This window comes from Athene noctua, chromosome 10 (genome assembly GCF_965140245.1).
Source record: "Athene noctua chromosome 10, bAthNoc1.hap1.1, whole genome shotgun sequence".
Classification (NCBI taxonomy): Eukaryota; Metazoa; Chordata; class Aves; order Strigiformes; family Strigidae; genus Athene; species Athene noctua.
The window spans coordinates 3,940,178-3,958,110 of NC_134046.1; the positions used below are offsets into that span (position 1 = coordinate 3,940,178).

The window sequence follows — 17,933 nt, forward strand, 5'->3', positions numbered from 1 at the left end:
TACCGGTCTTTTGACCTCTACAAGTCTGCAGCATTTCTTGGGCTAAAGTGGAGCTGAGGGTGGATGCTTGTGGCCACTCTCATGAGCCTCGGGGATTTTTTGACAACAGCCATTTGTAAATTTAGGCTTGCAGAAGGAGGCCGGGCTCTGGGTCTGGATGCGGAGCCAGGCTCACGTTACTGTAGCTCCTGTGCGGCTCTTAGGGAGCACCAGCCAGGTGGCCACTTTGCTGCCTAGTTGAGTGGAAAATTGCAAATGCTTCAAATAGCACTTGGTGTGATTTTATTCATAAAGCAAACACAATTTGACACAGATGAGTGCTGTGCTGACCTCTGCCTGTCTTTGTCCTCTCAAATCCTCGTGGTGGGGCTGGCCCCTGAAGGCAAGCACAGGTCTCCTGCGGCCATGAAAGTTGGCAAATCGAGTCTGATTTCACAGACTGCCCGGAAAAAAGTGCAAAAAAATGCTAAAGCAGGGAAGCAGCAGCATGGGAGGGGAGCTTGCTGGAGCTGCCAACCCCGGGGCAGGGACCCCACTGAACTCCTTGCTGAAGCTGAGCAAATGCTGCTCCCTGACTGCACCGGGCCCCATGGCTGGGGAGATGGAGTGTGACACACCAGACCTGAGCCAAAAAATTCCTGCAGATTAATGAGAGCAATCAGTGACAGGGCTCAGCCCCGCAGCAGCCCGTGCGCAAGGCTCATTTGTCAGCATTCAGGTTGACTGCAAAGCCCGAGATCCCGCTGCGAAGGGCACGAGGAGGCTCTCGGCAGCTCCCCAGCACAAAGCGGAGCAGCACATCCATCCATTGGCAGCGTGCTGGTGGACCTGCTGTTCTCCCTTGGCCCTAAGGAAATCCTCGCCTGCAGTTCAGCGCTTTTTAATCTGGTCCCTTGCAATATGTGGGGCACATAATGCCGCTGCATGGCAGGACAAAGCTAAATTCTCACCCTGCTATCTGTTGGCAATACCTACATTGCTCACCTCAATATTGTTAGCAGCAGTTAAGCTGTTGCTATGGATAAACCATTATTTTACCTGTCTCAGGAGCTTATTTTTTTTTGCCCTGTGCTGGAGTTGTGATACCGCTGATGATGTGAAAGACTGCTCTGCTATTTCTGGGGATGCTGCTGACTGCATGAGAAAAGCATCAGTCACTGGCACAAAAGGGCTCCAGCAGTTTTGGAGCGAATTGCTGTCATGCTGCAGAGGGACCATTAAGACACTCTAAAGTGCCTTGAAGAATAGCATTTTGCAAAAACAGAGGCTTATGCCACATGAATAATAGGAACAATATTTATTTCTGGCACTGTGCCATGCTGTCCTAGAGTCCCCAGGCTGCAGTGGCATCGTTACTCCATTTCACAACCAAGGACTATATGTTAGGGGCCAAGGATAGTGCTGGCATCAGAAATCCACTCTTCTGACATCACCTTGTTGTGCTCTTTACCTGGCCAGGATCACTAGAATAGGTCTTTAGCTTGGAAAAATGGATTTTGTGAAAGATAACAGCAGAAATGCCCCAGCAGCCCCAGGCACTTCTGGTAGCAGGCTGGCAAGGCAGAGTAGGGTGGCCTGTTCCCTGTGGGCAGCATGTGCCAGCGGGAGACCCCAAAGGGCCAGAAGAGAGGGAGTTTGGCTGTTGTCTGGGATGGGATGCTGCCTGCCATTGTGGGCTGCAAACGGAGGAAGCAGAGGAAGAGATGAAGTGTCCCTGTTATTGCAGGGTTCATGAGGAGGCAGCAGGCACCACTTGAACAAGCCCCCCAGGAACAGAGCAAAGCAGCGAAGCAGTGAAGCCTTTAATTGCTTTAATCCATTTTTATTTGAGGACTGCTGAGCCATCCCAGACCCAGCAGCTGCTGCGTTTCCCATGCAGGGATCTTCCTGGTCTCCCCACGAGTGCATCATGCACCTTCCTTCAGTCTGAGCCCTCCTCCATGGCTCCCTTGCAGCCCCGATGCTGCAGGCAGCGTTGGCCAGTGCCAGCCAGCATCCGCCCTTCCTCTGGAGGGGCTGGCGACACGCTCCTCTGTGTCCTGCCCAGCACCTTCAACCATGGATCGCAGCTTCTCATGCAGGGCCTGGTGAGATGGGATCAGTTGCCTCACTGGTCAAGAAGCTGCACGTCCTGCACTTGTGTGTGCACCCCTATTTCTGGGCAAATTCAGCTGTCTAAAGAGTCGGTATGGATATCACGGCAGCTGTTCTTGCACTGTGATGGAGGATGCAGCACACGGGCTGCTGATCCCGCACAGCTGCAGAAGCAACAGTACAGGCTGGGGAAGTCAGAGCCTTAAACTGGGGCAGCTGTGTCCAATTAGTTTCCTGTCGGCACTGAGCCCATATAAAACCCTGTCAGGACCAAAATGTTCATCTTTCTGGGGGCAGGGAGTGGGTTACCTGAGTGTTAGAGCTGGTGTGTCTGTGCTGTCTCTGTACTTGGGATGAAGAGGTAAGAAATAAAGCTGTGAGCTCTTTCAAGGAGCCAGAGCAACCCACTGTGATGAATTTGGCTTCTGAGGGCTGGGATGCTACAGCATTTTATTTTACTTTCTCTGAAAGCTACAAAAGCCTGGAGTCTCTGCTTAATCAGAGTCCCCAGATGTCACCACCTGGGGGTCTTTAAAGGGTTGAAGAAGAGGGAGGCAAGAAGAGGCAGGATAAAGTCATCTGAGAGAGTTTCTGAGGAGTATTTGGGACAAGCCCTGGTCCTGCTCTCCACTCTGGGCTGTGTCAGACAGATGAGAGGACTTGTGTTTGCTGTCTTGTGAGCCTGAGCTGTTACTTTCAGGGTGTATATTAACTTTGACCAGAAATGGACTTTTCATCAATGATCTCCCAGTCTCATGAGGCGCTTGGGATTCTTCTAACGTGCAGAGTCATCAGCTCTTGTTCCTCTGGACTAAGGCTTGCTGCAGGCAGCGCACAGCCAACCCTTCTCCCTCAGCAGTGCACCGCTCCACCGAAATGTTGTAGTTCCCTGTTGCCATCTGATTTTTGGATTTGCTCCCGGGGCCAGTGCCACCAGACAACTGGTGGCATTCAGTGACAGTCGGTGGGACTTGTTCTGCTCAGGGGCCTTGGCACCCGTGGCCCCTCCTGCTGAAAGTGGGGCGGCAGCCCTGGCCGGCGGGGCGGGAGGGCAGAGCAGGCAGGGCTCTTGTGCTGCCCGGGCACAGGGATGCTTTGAAGGAGCTGGCACGGACACCAGCTACCGGCTTTCTGAAATGGCTGTCAGAGAGAGCCAGGAAAATTCCGCTGTGCTTGCCAGCGTGGCCAGCACGATGGGGCAGCAGTGTCCCATCCTGCTGCCATGGAGGGCTCTGTCCCTGTAATGTCCCCTCTCACCGTACCTCTCCGGGTGTCACAAGCTGCTGTGTTTCATGATCTTTGTCTTTCTGTAGTTGGGCTCTTCTATCCCCTCTGGGAGTGATTTGAGCCTTGTTCCTCAGCTTGTTTTTTGAAGCAGTTTCAATTGCAGATGCTGCTTTTGCTGGTAGCTGGAGGGAAGGGAAGGAGCTGGGGCTGCCTCCTTTGGCCTTGTGTGATCTGTGTCCCTGCACCAGGACAGCCACCGTGCTGGGCCCTTGGTGGCAGTTTCTTCCCTGTGCTCCGCTGCACCAGCATGAAACAGCCCTCTTCTTTCTCGTTATAAACCTCTCCTCTGCCAGCCTGAGACACAGCTCCTCTTGTTTGCCTTACTCTCCTGTGCTTTCTGAAACAAGGGCCCAGGCTTTTTATAGTTGGGGTAAGAGTTTCAAAGCTCTTGAATGGTGAAAACCAGTTTTTTGGTCAATCTAGATATTTCATTTAATAATACAGACTTTAAAAAATGTTGCTGAAATGTTATCTTGGCACTTTGGAGCTCTGCTCCTTGTTGGACCATGGTTTTTGCAAGTGGTGCTGGTCAAGAAAAGTGACGGTGCTGAGCGCAGGGGGTGCTGCTGTACCTGGGGGTGCCCTGCATGTGTGGACCTGGCACTGGGGGGATGCCAAGCAGGATACTTGTGTGCAGAGCTCAGCTGCCAGGGTTAGCCCTGGGGAGGGGTGTCTGCTTTTGGGTGTTCACCTGTGGGGGGTGTCTCGAGGAGGGAGTCCTTTGCTCAGCATGAAGTGATGCTGGGGAAAATAGAACTCGTTGCTTCCTGCCTTCTTTAGGATGGGTGGAAAACCCTGAAAATCACAACTTTTATTCTCTCCTTGCTCTGTGACAGCAGCAGATAGATGCCTTTTTTGAGACAGACCATTCTCCTGACAGACAAGATGACTGACTTCTACACAGAGGCTTAGTAGGAACATGACCCCTCTATTACTTACAGCAGAGCTGTTGGAAGGGCAGTGACACTTATTTACCTGTTTGAGAGCCTTCTGCTAATGAGGGCAGAGCAAAAGAATTATTCTCCCTCCCACTCCTTTTGCAGAGGAATTTTTTTTTAGGCCTTTTCTTTTTATTCTGGAGCTCAAGTGTTGATTTTTGTAGCCTTTGCCTCCCTTATTGTGTGAATAACTGTGGATCGCTAGTGAGAAAACTTCATGAAGAGCAGTTAAGTGTGTTAGTGGAGCAGCTTAGCAGAAGCTGAAGTTGGTCTGAAATGGGGCTCTGCCCTGGGTCAGCTGTGCTGGGGTGACTGGGGGACAGGGTGAGTGTTCTGGGCCACCTCCCTTGTGCCCTGCAGAGGAGGGTGGATGGATGACCAGAGAGTATGTCCTGTGTGAGCTGGGACACAGGTGAAAGCACTTCTCTGGCCAGGTTATGGGGATGCCCTTACCTGTGGGGTGAGTTGTGTTCATGGGGAAATCCCACCAGCAGCTCCCAGAAATTGTGGTCCTGTCCTTCTGCCACATTCAGATGAAGGAATTTTAAAGGATGCTCTCAAAGCCCCAGATTTCAGCATGGGCAGCCAGGTGCTGTGGTTTTCCTGAACAAGTTAGAGCCTCTCTCCCTGGCACTGGCATGCTGCCTCTTGTTGTTTTAAACCAGCCACAGAGCAAAGCTCCCTGCTCAGCTAATCTGAGCTCATCTGACATTACTGTAAACTGACACTCTTGGGAATTTGGGGACAGAAAATTTTCCCTGGGGAAACGGCCGCTATGCAAACCCTGCCCTGAGAAACCAGGAAGAAAAATCAGCAGAGAGGTGCAGGAGCCTGGAAACAACCCTGTCTGCTGCCTGGGGGGGTCTGGGAGCATCTGCCTGGGCACCCTGAGGAGCTGCTGCTGGGGAGGCTGTGCTGGCAGAGTTATTTGAAGGTGGTTTGCTGTGGTTAGAGGGATGTGAGCTGCATTCCTGTACCCAGCAGGGCTGGTGCTCTGCAGAGCAGAGGAACCGGTCGGGAAATTCGCACTAGCTCAGCAGCACCCCTGAACTGATCCCTGCCAAGGTCCTTCCCTTGAAGCGAAGGGCACCCCGGCATGGGACTGTGTCTTGCTGGAGCCCTGCTGTCAGTGTGGACTCCCGGGACAGTGGCGATACCAGAACAGGTTTTTTGGGAGCAGCTGCAGCCTTTGAAAATAGAAATGTCCTTGGAGCCCTGCTGGCAGCCTTTCCGGTCCCTTTTGTTGTGGAGCTGGGGATTGCCTTGCACTCCACAATCCACCACTGTAATCCCCTTGGAGTGCTGCTCTGGTCTAAATGTAAAAGGGGTGCAGCTGAGACTGCTAATGCCGGCAGTGCTGGCGAGGGGTGCTGAGCCTCCCTCCTGCCCCAGGCGGGTCCCTTCTGGGCAGTAGCTGGTGGATGGGTTGTGCCTGGTCCCCGAGCCATGGGGGAAGGAGAACTTTCCTGTCTGCCGTCTGGACCCAAACCCGGTCCTGGGTGAGGGCTGGAGCCCACTGTTCATGCCCACCCTGGAAACGCAGCAGAAGGAGCTGTCTCATCTCCATCCCCCATCAGCTTCAGCCTAAGAGTAAAGCACTGACCCAGGATCTGCCACAGACGTCCTTGCTTGGTGCCAGCTGTGTGGTGGCACGGGCTTTTGTCAACCCGGGCAACGTTTGGGAGGCTGAAGCAGGAGTGGAATCTCTGACCTTTTGGTGCCCGTGAAAGTAAAACTGTCTCGGGGCTTTTTGGAGCTGCCAGCAAGCTGGTGTGACGGGAGAGCCTGAGCTCCCGGGAGCATCTCAAAGCCAGGCCATTCAGAACCGGGCTGCAGTGGGATCGTGGTGTTTTGGAAGAGGGAGCAATGGGGAAAGCTGTCCAAAAGCTGTCTGGGCTGGGGGTCGGGAGGCTGGCGTGGATGCCTTTGAATGCAGCAGGCCTGAACTGAGTGGCCCTGAGCCAAGCCTGACCTAACTAGCTTATTTCCCTGCTTTCAGTAATGCCTGTACAAATGTGCTGAGGCCTGAAGGTCACTGCCAGGCGAGCAAAGGTCGGGGGATTAGCTGTGGGCAGAGCACGGCCCCTCCTGAGTGTGCTGTGGTAGCCCTGAACTCCAGGAATTACCATGACTCCCTTGTGTGCCTGAGCCACCATGGCATCGGCACCTTGGGTGTTGGAGAAGCAGGGGGCTGCCTGGGAGCACTTCACTGAGGTCCAGGAAAATAGATAAACATTTACTAGTCCCACATCATCTCTGAATTTCCTTCTGGGTCTTGGTAAGACTGGCTAGTGGGCTGCTTTTATGCGTGTTTCCCCTTCAGCAGTGTCTAGCTCTGGTTTTGGAAGAAAACCCAGCAGGTTTGCAAACTTCTGAAAGGCACCTGGTTTGGATGTGCCCAAGCATCTGAAGGCACAAACCATGCTCAGCTGAGCATGCAGGGTCCCTCCCGGGGCAAAGGGTCGCTCTGTCTCCATTGCAGTAGAAATTACTGACCTAGTGTGGTACATGAATGCATTTCTTTTAAAGCTGGGAGACAAGTTACACAAGTCTAATACCAGATCAGGGCATCACAAGTGAATAGTGATGATGAGTCCCTGGGCACTGATGTCATCAGATATGAAAACAAAATGATATCTAACAGCATCCTCAGCCCAACCATCTCTAGCTGCCTCTGCATGGCTTTGACTCTGTAAAGTCCCATTTCCCAATGGTGCTCTCCGGGGGATCTGGGGAGGAGGGAGATGTGCATGGGTGCTGTGGGACCTGGCACAGCTCCTCCCTGTCCTGGGAGGGAGCTGGCAGCAATTCACAGGCCAAGAGATCCTGGAGCTTGCTCTGCACAGCTTCTGTAGGAGACAGCCCAACAGGCTGTTGGATGTGCTCGGAGCAAGCCTGATGTTTTTCCCCAGAAAGCCAGACTTTGCCTGTCCTAATGCAATGCTCTGATCCCCTCCTTGCTGTCCTGAAAGCCGCGGCAGGCCCTGATGTTGAGCCCATCAGGTGGAATTACTTAATCTGGCCCTGATGAGTGACACCTGCACCCAGGAGCAGATCCCGTCCCCCTAATCCCTTGCTGCCACCAGCTGCCTTAGTGTGCGTGGGGCAAAACAAGCACCACGTGAGCAGATGGTGCTTCCTCCATCATCCCGCCACCGCTTCAGCAGCCCTGAATAAAACTGCCCCGTTACCTTTTTCCCGTGAGCTGCCCCCATGGTCCGATGTGTTGGCTGTTCTCTGCTCACCCGGGATGTGGGACTGGCTGGTTCTCCGTGCTCACCGGCCCCGTTACTCCCAGGGGGACGTGTGGCCGCACAGTTTCTGGCCCCTTGGCGGCTGCTGCGGGGAGATGTGGGTGAAATCCAGCCCGTCTGCAGTGGGGTCGGGCGGGAAAGCTTGTTTTTCCTCCCTTCTCCCAGCACGTGGAGAACTCATTTTCTTCATGCACCTAACGGCTGGCTTGCGCCCAGGGTCTGCCCAGGCACAAAGGCAGCTTTCATGCTGCGGATGCCCGGTTTCTAAGCTGGGAATCCGTATTTTGAGAGGCTGTGGAAGATTACAGTAATTGCACTTGACAGGGCAAGATGTCACAGGACGCAGATTCGCCCAGCTGCGGGGCCCCGGCACCCGTCGGACCTTGCCTGTAGCATTCCTCCTAGCTGCTCCTTTGCTGACATAAATCCATACCCCAAAAATAAAGGAGGATTATTTCTCTACTCCCCGTCTGCATTCTGGCTCTTGGCTCCCGTTGCAGCACTTGATTCTGCAAACTTTGCTCCTGCAAATGCCCCAGGCTGCCTGTCTGCTGTTGCTGCAGCTCTGGAGCCCACCGTGCCCCCGGGTGAGGCCAGGAGCTGTGTCCTGGGAGGCCGGGCAGGTCAGGGCTTGTGTTTGCTCAAGTGTCTGGGGGATGTGGCATGGTGAAAACCAGCCAGGTAGGTGCCTGTCTCGGCAGTAATACAGCTTTCAAAATGCCAAGGTAATAAAAAAAGCCCCATTTAGGGATTGCTGTCCCTTCACCCACCACATTTTTCAGATCTTTTTTAAAAAATTAGCAAGTTTAATTTGACTCCTGCAGCCATATTTATACCCCTGCCTCCTAGATTCTGGACTTCTGAAAAACTCCAATTTATTTATTGGCACACCGTGAATTTGGCAGGAATGGCTCTTCAAAGCACTGGCTGCCGATTAAGGTTCCTGCACAGGAGCTGCACTTTTAGGTCTCCTTATTCATCGAAAATAGTGATGTACCTTAGTAATGGTTCCGTGATGGATTCAGAGCTAGTTTTAACCGTAGGTAGTGTGCCAAAACATATATTTCCTTTCTTTTGGCTTTAAACCAGATTTCTACTGTGCATTGCAAAGGGATAGGAAGAGTTTCCTGTGGCTGAAAGGGGTTGGTTGTTTCCTGGGCTGTAGCTGATGCTGTGTGCTGGTTTACCCCATGCGGCAGCCTCTACGGCTCTTAGGCTGTTTTCGGTTTGGCTTACGAGTGAATCTAGATCCTCTGAGGGGGCTTAAAATAGTTGGCATATTTATGCTGGCAGTGCAGCAGGGCTGTGTGGTGTGAGGGCTGTTGTGTCTGTTGCGTTGTGTTATTTCTCACTGCTGCCACGGGTGGGGATGATTCAGTGCTGGGGATTAACTGCTGCTGTAGCAGATTTAGGGATCGATTTATGGCGGAGGCTTTTCTTGGTATGATCAGGTGCGTGTTAAGAATGCAGGGGGATAAGATGGGATACTACAGCTATTGGGGGATTTCTCTCTGATGGCTATTTTGGGGTTTTATTTCAGTTTTGCCTTTGGAAGTTCTTACAGGGGTCACACGATTTATTTCAAGATAAAGTGGAACTGGTTGCCTCGCTGGTTTTGGATGCTGGTGCTGGCTTTTGGAACCGGGGTTTCATCCCTAAGGCTGCTGGTGCAAGACAGGCTGTGTCTCTTCCTGGCCTTGGTCTTATCCTACCAGTGTGCCTCACTTCTGCTCCCCTGGGGTGACCTGAGGGCTCAGGTAAGCGATGGGAGCTGCCTGTCAGAAGCTGTGCTGGGGCAAACTCTGCTGTCAGCGGCAGAAAAGGCTGTGCGGGAGCCTGTTAACCCCGCACACCTCCAAGTGCTCCAGCAGAAATGCTCCACCCTCATGTTCTGCAAAACTGCTGGTCTGCTTTAAAGAATGGGGAAAACCCAGATACAATCATAGGAAATTAAAGTCTGTATGTGATGTAAATTTGTCCCTGTCCATGATGATGGATAAGTCTGAGCCATCACCCACGCAGCTTATCTGATCTCATCAGTGCTTGTGCTCAGGGAGGTTTTGGGTACAGATGGTGCTTGGGTGAATGAATCTGGACATGAACCGGGGGGGCAGATGCTCCCCCAGGACCTCCTCGGTGTTGGGCAGCAGCGTGGGAGGAGGTCTGCGGGGCTTTGCCAGCCTGCCTTTGGGCAGGGATCCCCCCTCTCCTCTCCTGGAGGTGTCAGCCGGCCCAGGGTCGGGGTGCAGCTCCCAGAGCAAAGCGGGTGTGTGGGTGCCCGCAGAGGGCTGCCAGTCTCTGTGAGTTGTCTCTCCAGAGTGATGCTGGCTCCAGCTCTCCCGGTAAAAGGCTCCCACCTATTGGTTATGCTGCACAACTTCAGCTGCCTGAGAAACTCGCACATCCATCTCTCCCTCCTTGAGGGCAAAGTTGGCTTGGCACGTCCCTGGCGTTACTCTAACCTTTGATGGGGACGTGCCGCAGAAAATTTAGCTTGGATTTAACCCAGAAAAAATGCAACCGGGTGCGGGAAATGTTTAATCCTTTGGTCTGCCAATATTAACCTACATTGCTGCAAGGCACCCCTGTGGCCTTCTGGTCTTACTGTGGCTGTAGGGGACAGTGGGGAGCTCCAGGGGGAAGCCACCAAGGCCTGAGCATCCCCAGGGAGGGCTTTGCTCTGTGCCATGTGGGGAGGGAGAGCACCCATCTGCAGTGCCAAGGAATGGGTGATGGTGATGCCTGGCTGGTGGCAGAGGACGTGGCATGCTGTGCCTGCAGGGAAAAGCATGGATTATGCTTGAAAATGGAAGCAAGAATGGCAGTGGTTTGTAATTAGAGATGTAAGAAATCTGAAAAACCTTCTACAGAGTTTTTGGTTTAAAGACAGAAAAATAAAATACCCCAGATTGACCCATGGATGAGGACAGCTCAGGTGAAACCTGGCTGGGCGTTTTCTCAGGCTCTGTAGGCACTTGTGCAGCTCTTCTCCAAGCCCTGCACAGTCTCTGCTGTGAAACAGCTGGTCCCTGGAGCAGGCAGCTGCTGCTGGGCTGTGTGAAGGGCAGTGGGGGCGCTGGGGTCAGTCTGATGGGGCTGGTGTCCCTGTGAGACTGGTCTTGCCTCTGTGGCAGGCTGGGGCTTGATGTTAATCCATCTTCCTGGGGGCACAGCCCTCCATCTCCAGCAGCTCAGGCCAGCCGTCGTATTTATTTGTCTTCATATCATTTTTGATGTGCTGCAGGGAAAAAAGGAAAGAGAGAAAAATGAATGAGGAGGTTGGTGGCACAGTGCAAGTTTGCAATGTGGTAAAATTGCAGCTTGGCTCGACGTGGGGGATAACACTACTGGTCCACGTCTTCTGCAGACAAGTGAGTGAGATGTAGCTCAGGAGGTGCTACGAAGAGGATGGGAGCCTCCAGAGCTGGTGGCAGGGGATGGCCACGTACCTCTTCAAAGGGGCTCTTGTTCTTCAGCCCTTTTGCTCCTAAGAAGACCCAGTTGTCCCGGAAGCCCAGCTTGCTCACGTGGCTGCTGCCCAGCTCCACAAAATGTGCCCGTACTTTGTCATTCATCCTGAAAGAGGGTAAGAAGGTGTTAGCGTGGTGCCAGGTGGGTGTCCCCTACTGTCCCCTCTCTGCTGCTGGCATAAGCACCTCCAGCTCCCCCTAACTGTGGGGTTTTGGGGAGCCAGGTGTTGCTCCCAGGGCCAGACTCACTTTGTGGCAGCATCATCGTAGCTGGCTGTCAGCACAATGGTGCCACGCTGGATCTCTTGGAGGAAAGTATCCAGTTTGTTAATGTCTGGAAGAGAAGAGCATTAGGGAAAGAAAAAGGGATTTAACAGGGACTGCTGCATGGCAGCTGGTGGAACCTCCTCTGGGCCAGTGGGACGCCAAGATTTGGGGTCATGGGCTTGGGGAGGGACGGGCTCCCAGATGCAGCATTTTCCATCTTGTGTCCCCACCTGGGCTCTCCTGCAGAGCCCAGGGCTGGTGCTTCCCTCCTGCTGGTACAGCTACAGGGAGGAATTTGCTCCTAAACTTTGCTCACTAAACTGTGAAATCTAGTTACGTGAACTTACTTCCCAACACAAGAAATGAACCCGCTTGGCTGCGGAGCTGCCTGCCCTGGGATCATGCCTTCGGCTGTATTGTTGAATTATTGCTCATCTCGCATCTTGGGATGCTCGAATCTAACGCCCCATCTAGTGGCACAGAAGCTGACTGCCTTCTCCTTCCCTATGCCTCTCGCTCACAAACTCAGCCAGAAATCTCCTGATATTGGTGTCTCTCCTTAAAAGTCCAGAGCTACCAAGAATAGGTTGCAAAACCAAAAAGCAGAAAGGGTGATTGATCCCTGGGGAAGGCTCAGACCAACAAAGGGTAAATCAAAAGCGCTGTAGGGGTGGTTTTAGCATGTGATTTTTGAGGAGTCCTGCCAAAACTCGAGACGTTTGGTACGAGCTTTGCCCCAGCGGTGGGATTTACAGCATCCTGCAAGTCAGTGCCAGCTAGGCTGTGAGCCGGTGCTGCTCTGGCTCAGGGCATCTTGCTGTTAGGAAGATTGTTTGAAGCTGGCAGGAGCAGGGTCATGGTCTTTGCTGCCACCAGACTCTGCTCCAACAGCCTTGCTGGGGCTGGGGGCCACATCGCGGCTGCCATGCCCTGAGTATTTATTCTCCTGCGAAAGGCAGGGAAGCAAACTGCTGCTCAGCTACTGCCAGCATTCAAAAACTGAGTTGAAAGTTGCAAAAATCTCAGGATTAGTATCACTAGCTCCATCTCAGAAAGTAGCCATGATAGAGGAGCAGCCTAACTAGCCATCAGCACTGCTGGGAGCCGCCAAGCAGCGAAGTGACTGCGCTTACCTCCAGAGTACATGTCGAATGTGTCAGCTTTCAGGAGCTGCCCGTTTGTTCCTGAAAGAATTCAAAACAGAGCACAGTGAGTTTGCACTGGGGTGGCTCTAGGCTTTGCCTGGCCGCCAGCTTGGGGTTCCTGCTTCAGAACGCTTCCCTTGGTGTCATGTTTGCTGCGAAGGTAAATGTGTTCCTTGGTGGAGTTGGTGGAGCCATGGTGCACGGCCGAGATGGGTTTGTTCCCATCAGCTGTCTGCCCCGTGCAGCACCGGGCTGATGGGCTTTTGGCTCAGCCACGGTGCCTGGGATGGGCTCCCCGGTGGCCTGTTCCCTCCTGGGGCGGGAAGGGACCCTGGTTGTGGGGAAAGGGTGAGGGGGGTTAGTGCCTGCCTGACTCACCATTCACCAGTGCGATGTTCAGGCCTCTGCCAATGTTGTTTTTCACACTACTCATGATGCTGGAAAGCAAAGCAGAGAGCACCAGTAAGTGCAGGGATGCACTGGAGATGCTGGTGCTAGTAGAACTGTGATGGAGCAAAGTGGTTGCAGGCAGCAAAATATCGACAGAAGTGGTAACAAAGAAAATTACTTCTGACTTTTTTTCTTTAACCACAAACTCACTGAGGTTTTGTGGCCAACTAAGCCATTGATGTGCTTAGCAGAGGCCAGACTCTCCCTATTGAAGCCCAGGCCAGCCATGGCTGCTTTGTCCCCGCTGTGTGCTGCTTACACCATGTCATTGAAGCAGATGGAGGGTCCCACCACATTTGCGGCTCCGCTGATGATCCTGAAGGCAAAATAATTTTCGGGGCAGCTCTTCCGGTTCCCGCACTTGTGCCGGGGCAGCTGCTTGCCTGTGAGGGAGGAGCGGAGGTGCAAGGCATGGCGTTGGCCCTGTGAGGGGACAGTGGCCATGTCTCTGGGGGGCTGAGCAGGGCTGGCACTGGGGCACAGCGGCCCACTAAGGAGGTAACACCTGGACCAGCTTCTTGCACACAGGAGGCTTGTCCTGGGGTGGGACCAGCTTCTTGTTTGAGGTTTATGGTGCTGCTGGCCGGGGTGCCGGGTGCTGCTCTGGGTGTGAGCAGCGGGATGGCACAGCTGATGCCATGGGGGTTGCAGAGGGGGGTGCTGGGGAGCATTCAGAGCTGGTGCTCCTTCAAGGTCAGCCCCTCGGGCCTTTTCTGCCCAGAGCTTCCCCATTCTTGCCCAGGGCAGGGACCTGTGCCAGGCTGCCCGGACAGGGCCACGACCTGCTACACCTCCTGTACCCTCTGGCCCTGGGGTGTTTCTGTTGGGGTGGGGGGATGATGTGAAAGTTTATGTGCTTGCAGAGCTGCCAAAGGCACTGCTGCTCTGTGCAGTAACTAACTCCCCTGTGTTTGGGAGGCTGGAATTTTTGCCTTGGGAAAGGGCAGCTCCAGGGCAGCTATAGCACTTCCACCATCGCCCTCAGCCCTGGAGTGGTGTTGTGTGATGAAGATGAAGTCGAGAGCTGTACTCACTGCTGAGCTTGTCGGTGGCACCTGTGGGTTCCAAGCAAGAGGGTTAGACACTCCGGAGAGCTGCTGGCTCTTCCCCAAGCCAGAAGCAACCCTTCAGACATCAGCTCCCCAAAACTGCTCCCTGTCACTGCAGTTACCCCGGGAGCCACCTGCCCCAGTGCAGCTTCCCACCGTGTTGTCCCCTCCTTGTCCTGATGGGCAGAGCTGGTGGCTGCAGCCTTGGCCAGGGACTGCAAGTGCCAAATGTTCATGGCAACTATACACAGCTCTGGGGTCTGACTCGCACAGGGCTGCCTGCACCCTCCCTGCGGACCCGGCTGGATACACACTGGTGCCTCACCAAGCCAGCTTCGCAGGCTGATGTCTTTCCAGCTCTGATCGAAGTACGTCTGCACGATGAACCATGTGCCCAGCAGCGTGATGAGCAGTGCCACGGACCGGATCACGCCTGCCAGGGGTGGGAGAGGAGCCAGGTGAGAGCAGCAGCAGCACCTCTGGCTTCTTATGGACTTGGTCCATGTGTCCCCAGGTTACCAGGCACAGGGTGACAGCCAGTGCTTGTGTGGTGTGGGAAGGCAGCTAACGCTCCTTCCTTCATCCTCTAAAAGGACTCTGATCTCTTAATTAATATCTCTGGAGCATGTGGCACTGCTCAGATAGGCATTACTCTTCTACTGGGAGGCACTATTCATATTTCTCTCTGCATTAAAGTAAATCTGATAATTAGTCAGAAAGCTATGTAAATCCAAATATTTCTTACATTCCCAGTGCTGGGAAGGCTGCTATCCCCAATTAGTCACTAGCTACAGCCGAGCAGCTGCTAATACAAATGTGATTGGCATTTGGCTTTAAAGCAGCACTCATTGGAGCAAAACGTTCCAGTCCTGCATGGAAAGGGAGTAGAAAAATATACTTATATTGTGGCAGAATGGCTCTTTTGGAACTGGGAGCGTCTCAATAGCCATCTCTTCCCAGGCACAGAGGGTTTCACTGGGAAAAATACAACAAACTGAAATCTACACAAATCTTTTAAAAAACCTGATATTTATACAAAGGCCCTTTTCCATGTCGCTGGCAGGGGAAGGTCGGGGTAGCTGGGCTTGAGAAGGGGTTATGTAAATGAGAAGGAGGCATAAAGAGCTGTAAAAAAAATAGAGAAAAGTAAATCTCTGTCTTCCTCCTTACTTGTCACCCGCATGGTGGTGGGGAGAGAGAGCACAACTGAGGGGGTGGCCAACGGTCGCGGGTCACCCTGAGGAAAAAGAAAGAAATACCATAAAGCATTCCAGTAGCTCACCAAAGTCAGGCAGATATTAGGTGAAAAAAATAATTGCTATGTTTAGACATATCTGCAATAACTAAGAGGTCACTAAAGTTGTATAAATTCCTATCGGGCATGTGTGCTCGGTCCCACCCTGCTGATGAAGTGCTGGCTCTGTACGTTGGAGCAGGCTGCATAGATTGAGCTTGCTTTAGGTTTAAGCCCCTGAACTGTTCACTGTGACTCTCTGCTGCCCTATGCACTCCTGTTTCATGTCTTTTTCTCAGTTTTTCTATTCTGCTGGTAGTGATGAGCTCAAGGAGAGTATTTTCAACCATGGCTTTGCTGCATTTCCTTCTGGGATGGAGCAAAGTAGGTTTCAAATATTATCTATTATTCAAATATTATCAAGGTTGCCCTCCTTACAACCAGAAAGGGAAGGAAAGGCAGCACCACTGAGTGGGGTGGAGCAGCCAGGTTTGGGGACATCTGACTTAAGAACAGAAATATTTTCCACTCTCCCAGATCCTGCAGCATCTTCACCCACAGGAATGGGGAGTGGTGGTAATTCGGAGCATGAACTATTTCCTACCTGAGCGAGTCCATCTGCCCCCCTCTTTCCTCTTGCCACCCCAACAGGTGGGATGGGCACCTGCCACCCACTGTGCTCCCAGAGGCTGGGGACCCACTCCTACCTTAGAAATTCGGGGCTGCAGCCTGGTGAACGTCTGTCCTGGAAGCCACCCTGGAGTCCTAAGGCAAATTGTCACCTGTGAGATGTGTGCTCAGAGTTACAGAGACTAATGTTAACTAAAGCAGCCCGTTAGTGAGGCTTGGCACAGAAAATTTGTGAAAGAGCTATGCTGAGAGTTGCTTTTCCTGTTTGAAGGGTAAATAAGGAGCAACAAGTTGTAGCAGGGCTGGGCTGAAAGTTGATTTCAGGCTGTTACGTCATGAGGAAGGAGAGCTTTGCCTCCTACCCAGCCCCGCTCTGGGTTCCCTCTCAGGGCTTGAGTTCAGGGAATCTGCCTGTGGCCGTGGTGCAGCATCCTCCCTTGGCCCCCTGGATGCACCAGTACCCCCCTCAGAGCCCTGGTGAGAGGCTTCCCCTGACCCTTGGCTAGGTTGCATCATCGCTCCCTGTTACGGGGCTTTAAGGCAGCCTTAAAAACAAGGAGGAGAACAATCTGCATTGCAGGAGGAAAGCTGTTCTTCTGCTTTGCCTGGCACCGCAGAGGGAGTTTGCAGGGGCCAGGGTGTCAGTCCTGCAGGGACACCTCAGCTCTCCGAGCCTGGCACCGCTCCCCACGAGACCCCTCCGCTGTGCCCACGTCTGCGAGTGGCTGCGGCAAGGAGGAGCTGCCAAAGGCACCTGAGCAGGGAGCTAGCGGCTTGCCTTTCCGTGGGAGAGTGGCCTCATGGCTTATCTGCATTTTAAAGAAAGCCTTGGAAGCTATTTGTGTACCCATGCGTATCACGGCAGCGTGTTTTTGATAGCGTATCAGCTAAGCACATTTTCTTCCCAGCAGCATCTCGCTTCTCCCTGCAGCTATTCCTCCCAGAAGAAGGCGGCTCTGAGCAGGAATCTGTCCCTGCAGGAGCAGGGGCACAGGGGTCCCTGACACCTACAGCCCGTCCTCATGCCAGCTGGTCCCAGCCCATCCCAGTCCCTCGACACGGTATATCCCTGAGATGGGTTTTAAACTCATGTTGAGCTGGCCTGACAAGTCCATTTTCACTGAGCTGGTGGCAAAGCCACAGACCTGAAAATGGACAGTTTAAAGTTTTTGGAGGACAAATGCTGCCTGTGGCTGGATCTGGGGGGACAGCACCAAGCTGTTTTGCTTCTTTCAGCATGAAGTTTTGCTTTTTAAATGCTGGGAGCCTCTCCCACGCTTGGCTCCCCAGCCCAGAGCCTGACCTGGTGGTGGGTGTGATGGGGGCAGAAGAGCAGTCCTTGAAATCCCCCTTAGCAAGTCACAAAATCTTCAAAATTGGTATCAGTTTGCTTTTGGAGCATCTCCCTCAATGCCATGAGGAGAGCGTGGAGCTGGTGAGGATTTGGACCTGGGCTGTGACTTGGACATAGTGAATGGAGCAAAACTCCACTGGGTTTGCCAAACAGTCCCCATGGTGCTGTGGGGGACACCGGCTTCACTAGGGCCTGTTGCGCAGTTTGTCAAATTTGTGTTTTTTCTATGCAAGTATTGATTTCATTGCAGAGGAAGAGAAATGGAAAAATAAACCAACTACCACTTTATGGAAGTAATTTATTTATTTGGGCTATTTATCTTCACCTTAATCCCAGGTAAAATTTATTGGCTGAAGTCCCTGGATGGTGAAATTCCTGGACCCTGATTATATTACAAGAGGGTAGCCCTGTCCTGGGATTTCTATTATATTATTTTTTAATTGTTCAGATTGATTTTTTTTTTTAAACATTTTTTTTGCTAAGGCTGTGGTGGGAAAAAAAGATGACTGTGCTCTGGCATCTGTCAGAGAGACTTGCAAGAGAGAGAGGAAGGAAGGAACTATAGTGAGTGATAAACAGAGTTATTTGTCTAATAAACCTGAAACTATTTGCTTTAAAAACCATTCCAGGAACAAAAAAGTTCTCAGACAAATATTGCTAAAGAGCTCCGTGGTGTTGTAAGGCAAAGGCTCCACCCCAGCCTGCTCAAGACTGGACTGCTGCTTGCAGTACTGAGTTATTGCTGCCAAGAAGAAACCCAG

General features: G+C 52.7%; 2 protein-coding genes across 2 annotated transcripts in view; both read right to left on the reverse strand.

The window, feature by feature from the left end:
* Positions 1 to 7,848, reverse strand: part of FAM107A (family with sequence similarity 107 member A) — a 31,196-nt gene extending 23,348 nt beyond the window's left edge. The window contains exon 1 of the mRNA XM_074914543.1: positions 7,511 to 7,848. Coding sequence (XP_074770644.1) covers positions 7,511 to 7,534 — 24 coding nt within the window. The 5' untranslated portion in view covers positions 7,535 to 7,848. The remainder of the gene's footprint in view (positions 1 to 7,510) is intronic.
* Positions 7,849 to 10,721: 2,873 nt separating this feature from the next.
* Positions 10,722 to 15,137, reverse strand: FAM3D (FAM3 metabolism regulating signaling molecule D). The gene is made up of 9 exons (XM_074914278.1): positions 15,125 to 15,137; positions 14,280 to 14,387; positions 13,940 to 13,960; positions 13,165 to 13,288; positions 12,834 to 12,892; positions 12,444 to 12,494; positions 11,293 to 11,377; positions 11,023 to 11,149; positions 10,722 to 10,811 (listed from the first exon to the last, which is right to left on the reverse strand). The coding sequence occupies exons 1-9, from the start codon at positions 15,135 to 15,137 to the stop codon at positions 10,722 to 10,724; spliced, it is 678 nt and encodes a 225-aa protein (XP_074770379.1).
* Between the last annotated feature and the right edge of the window lie 2,796 nt (positions 15,138 to 17,933).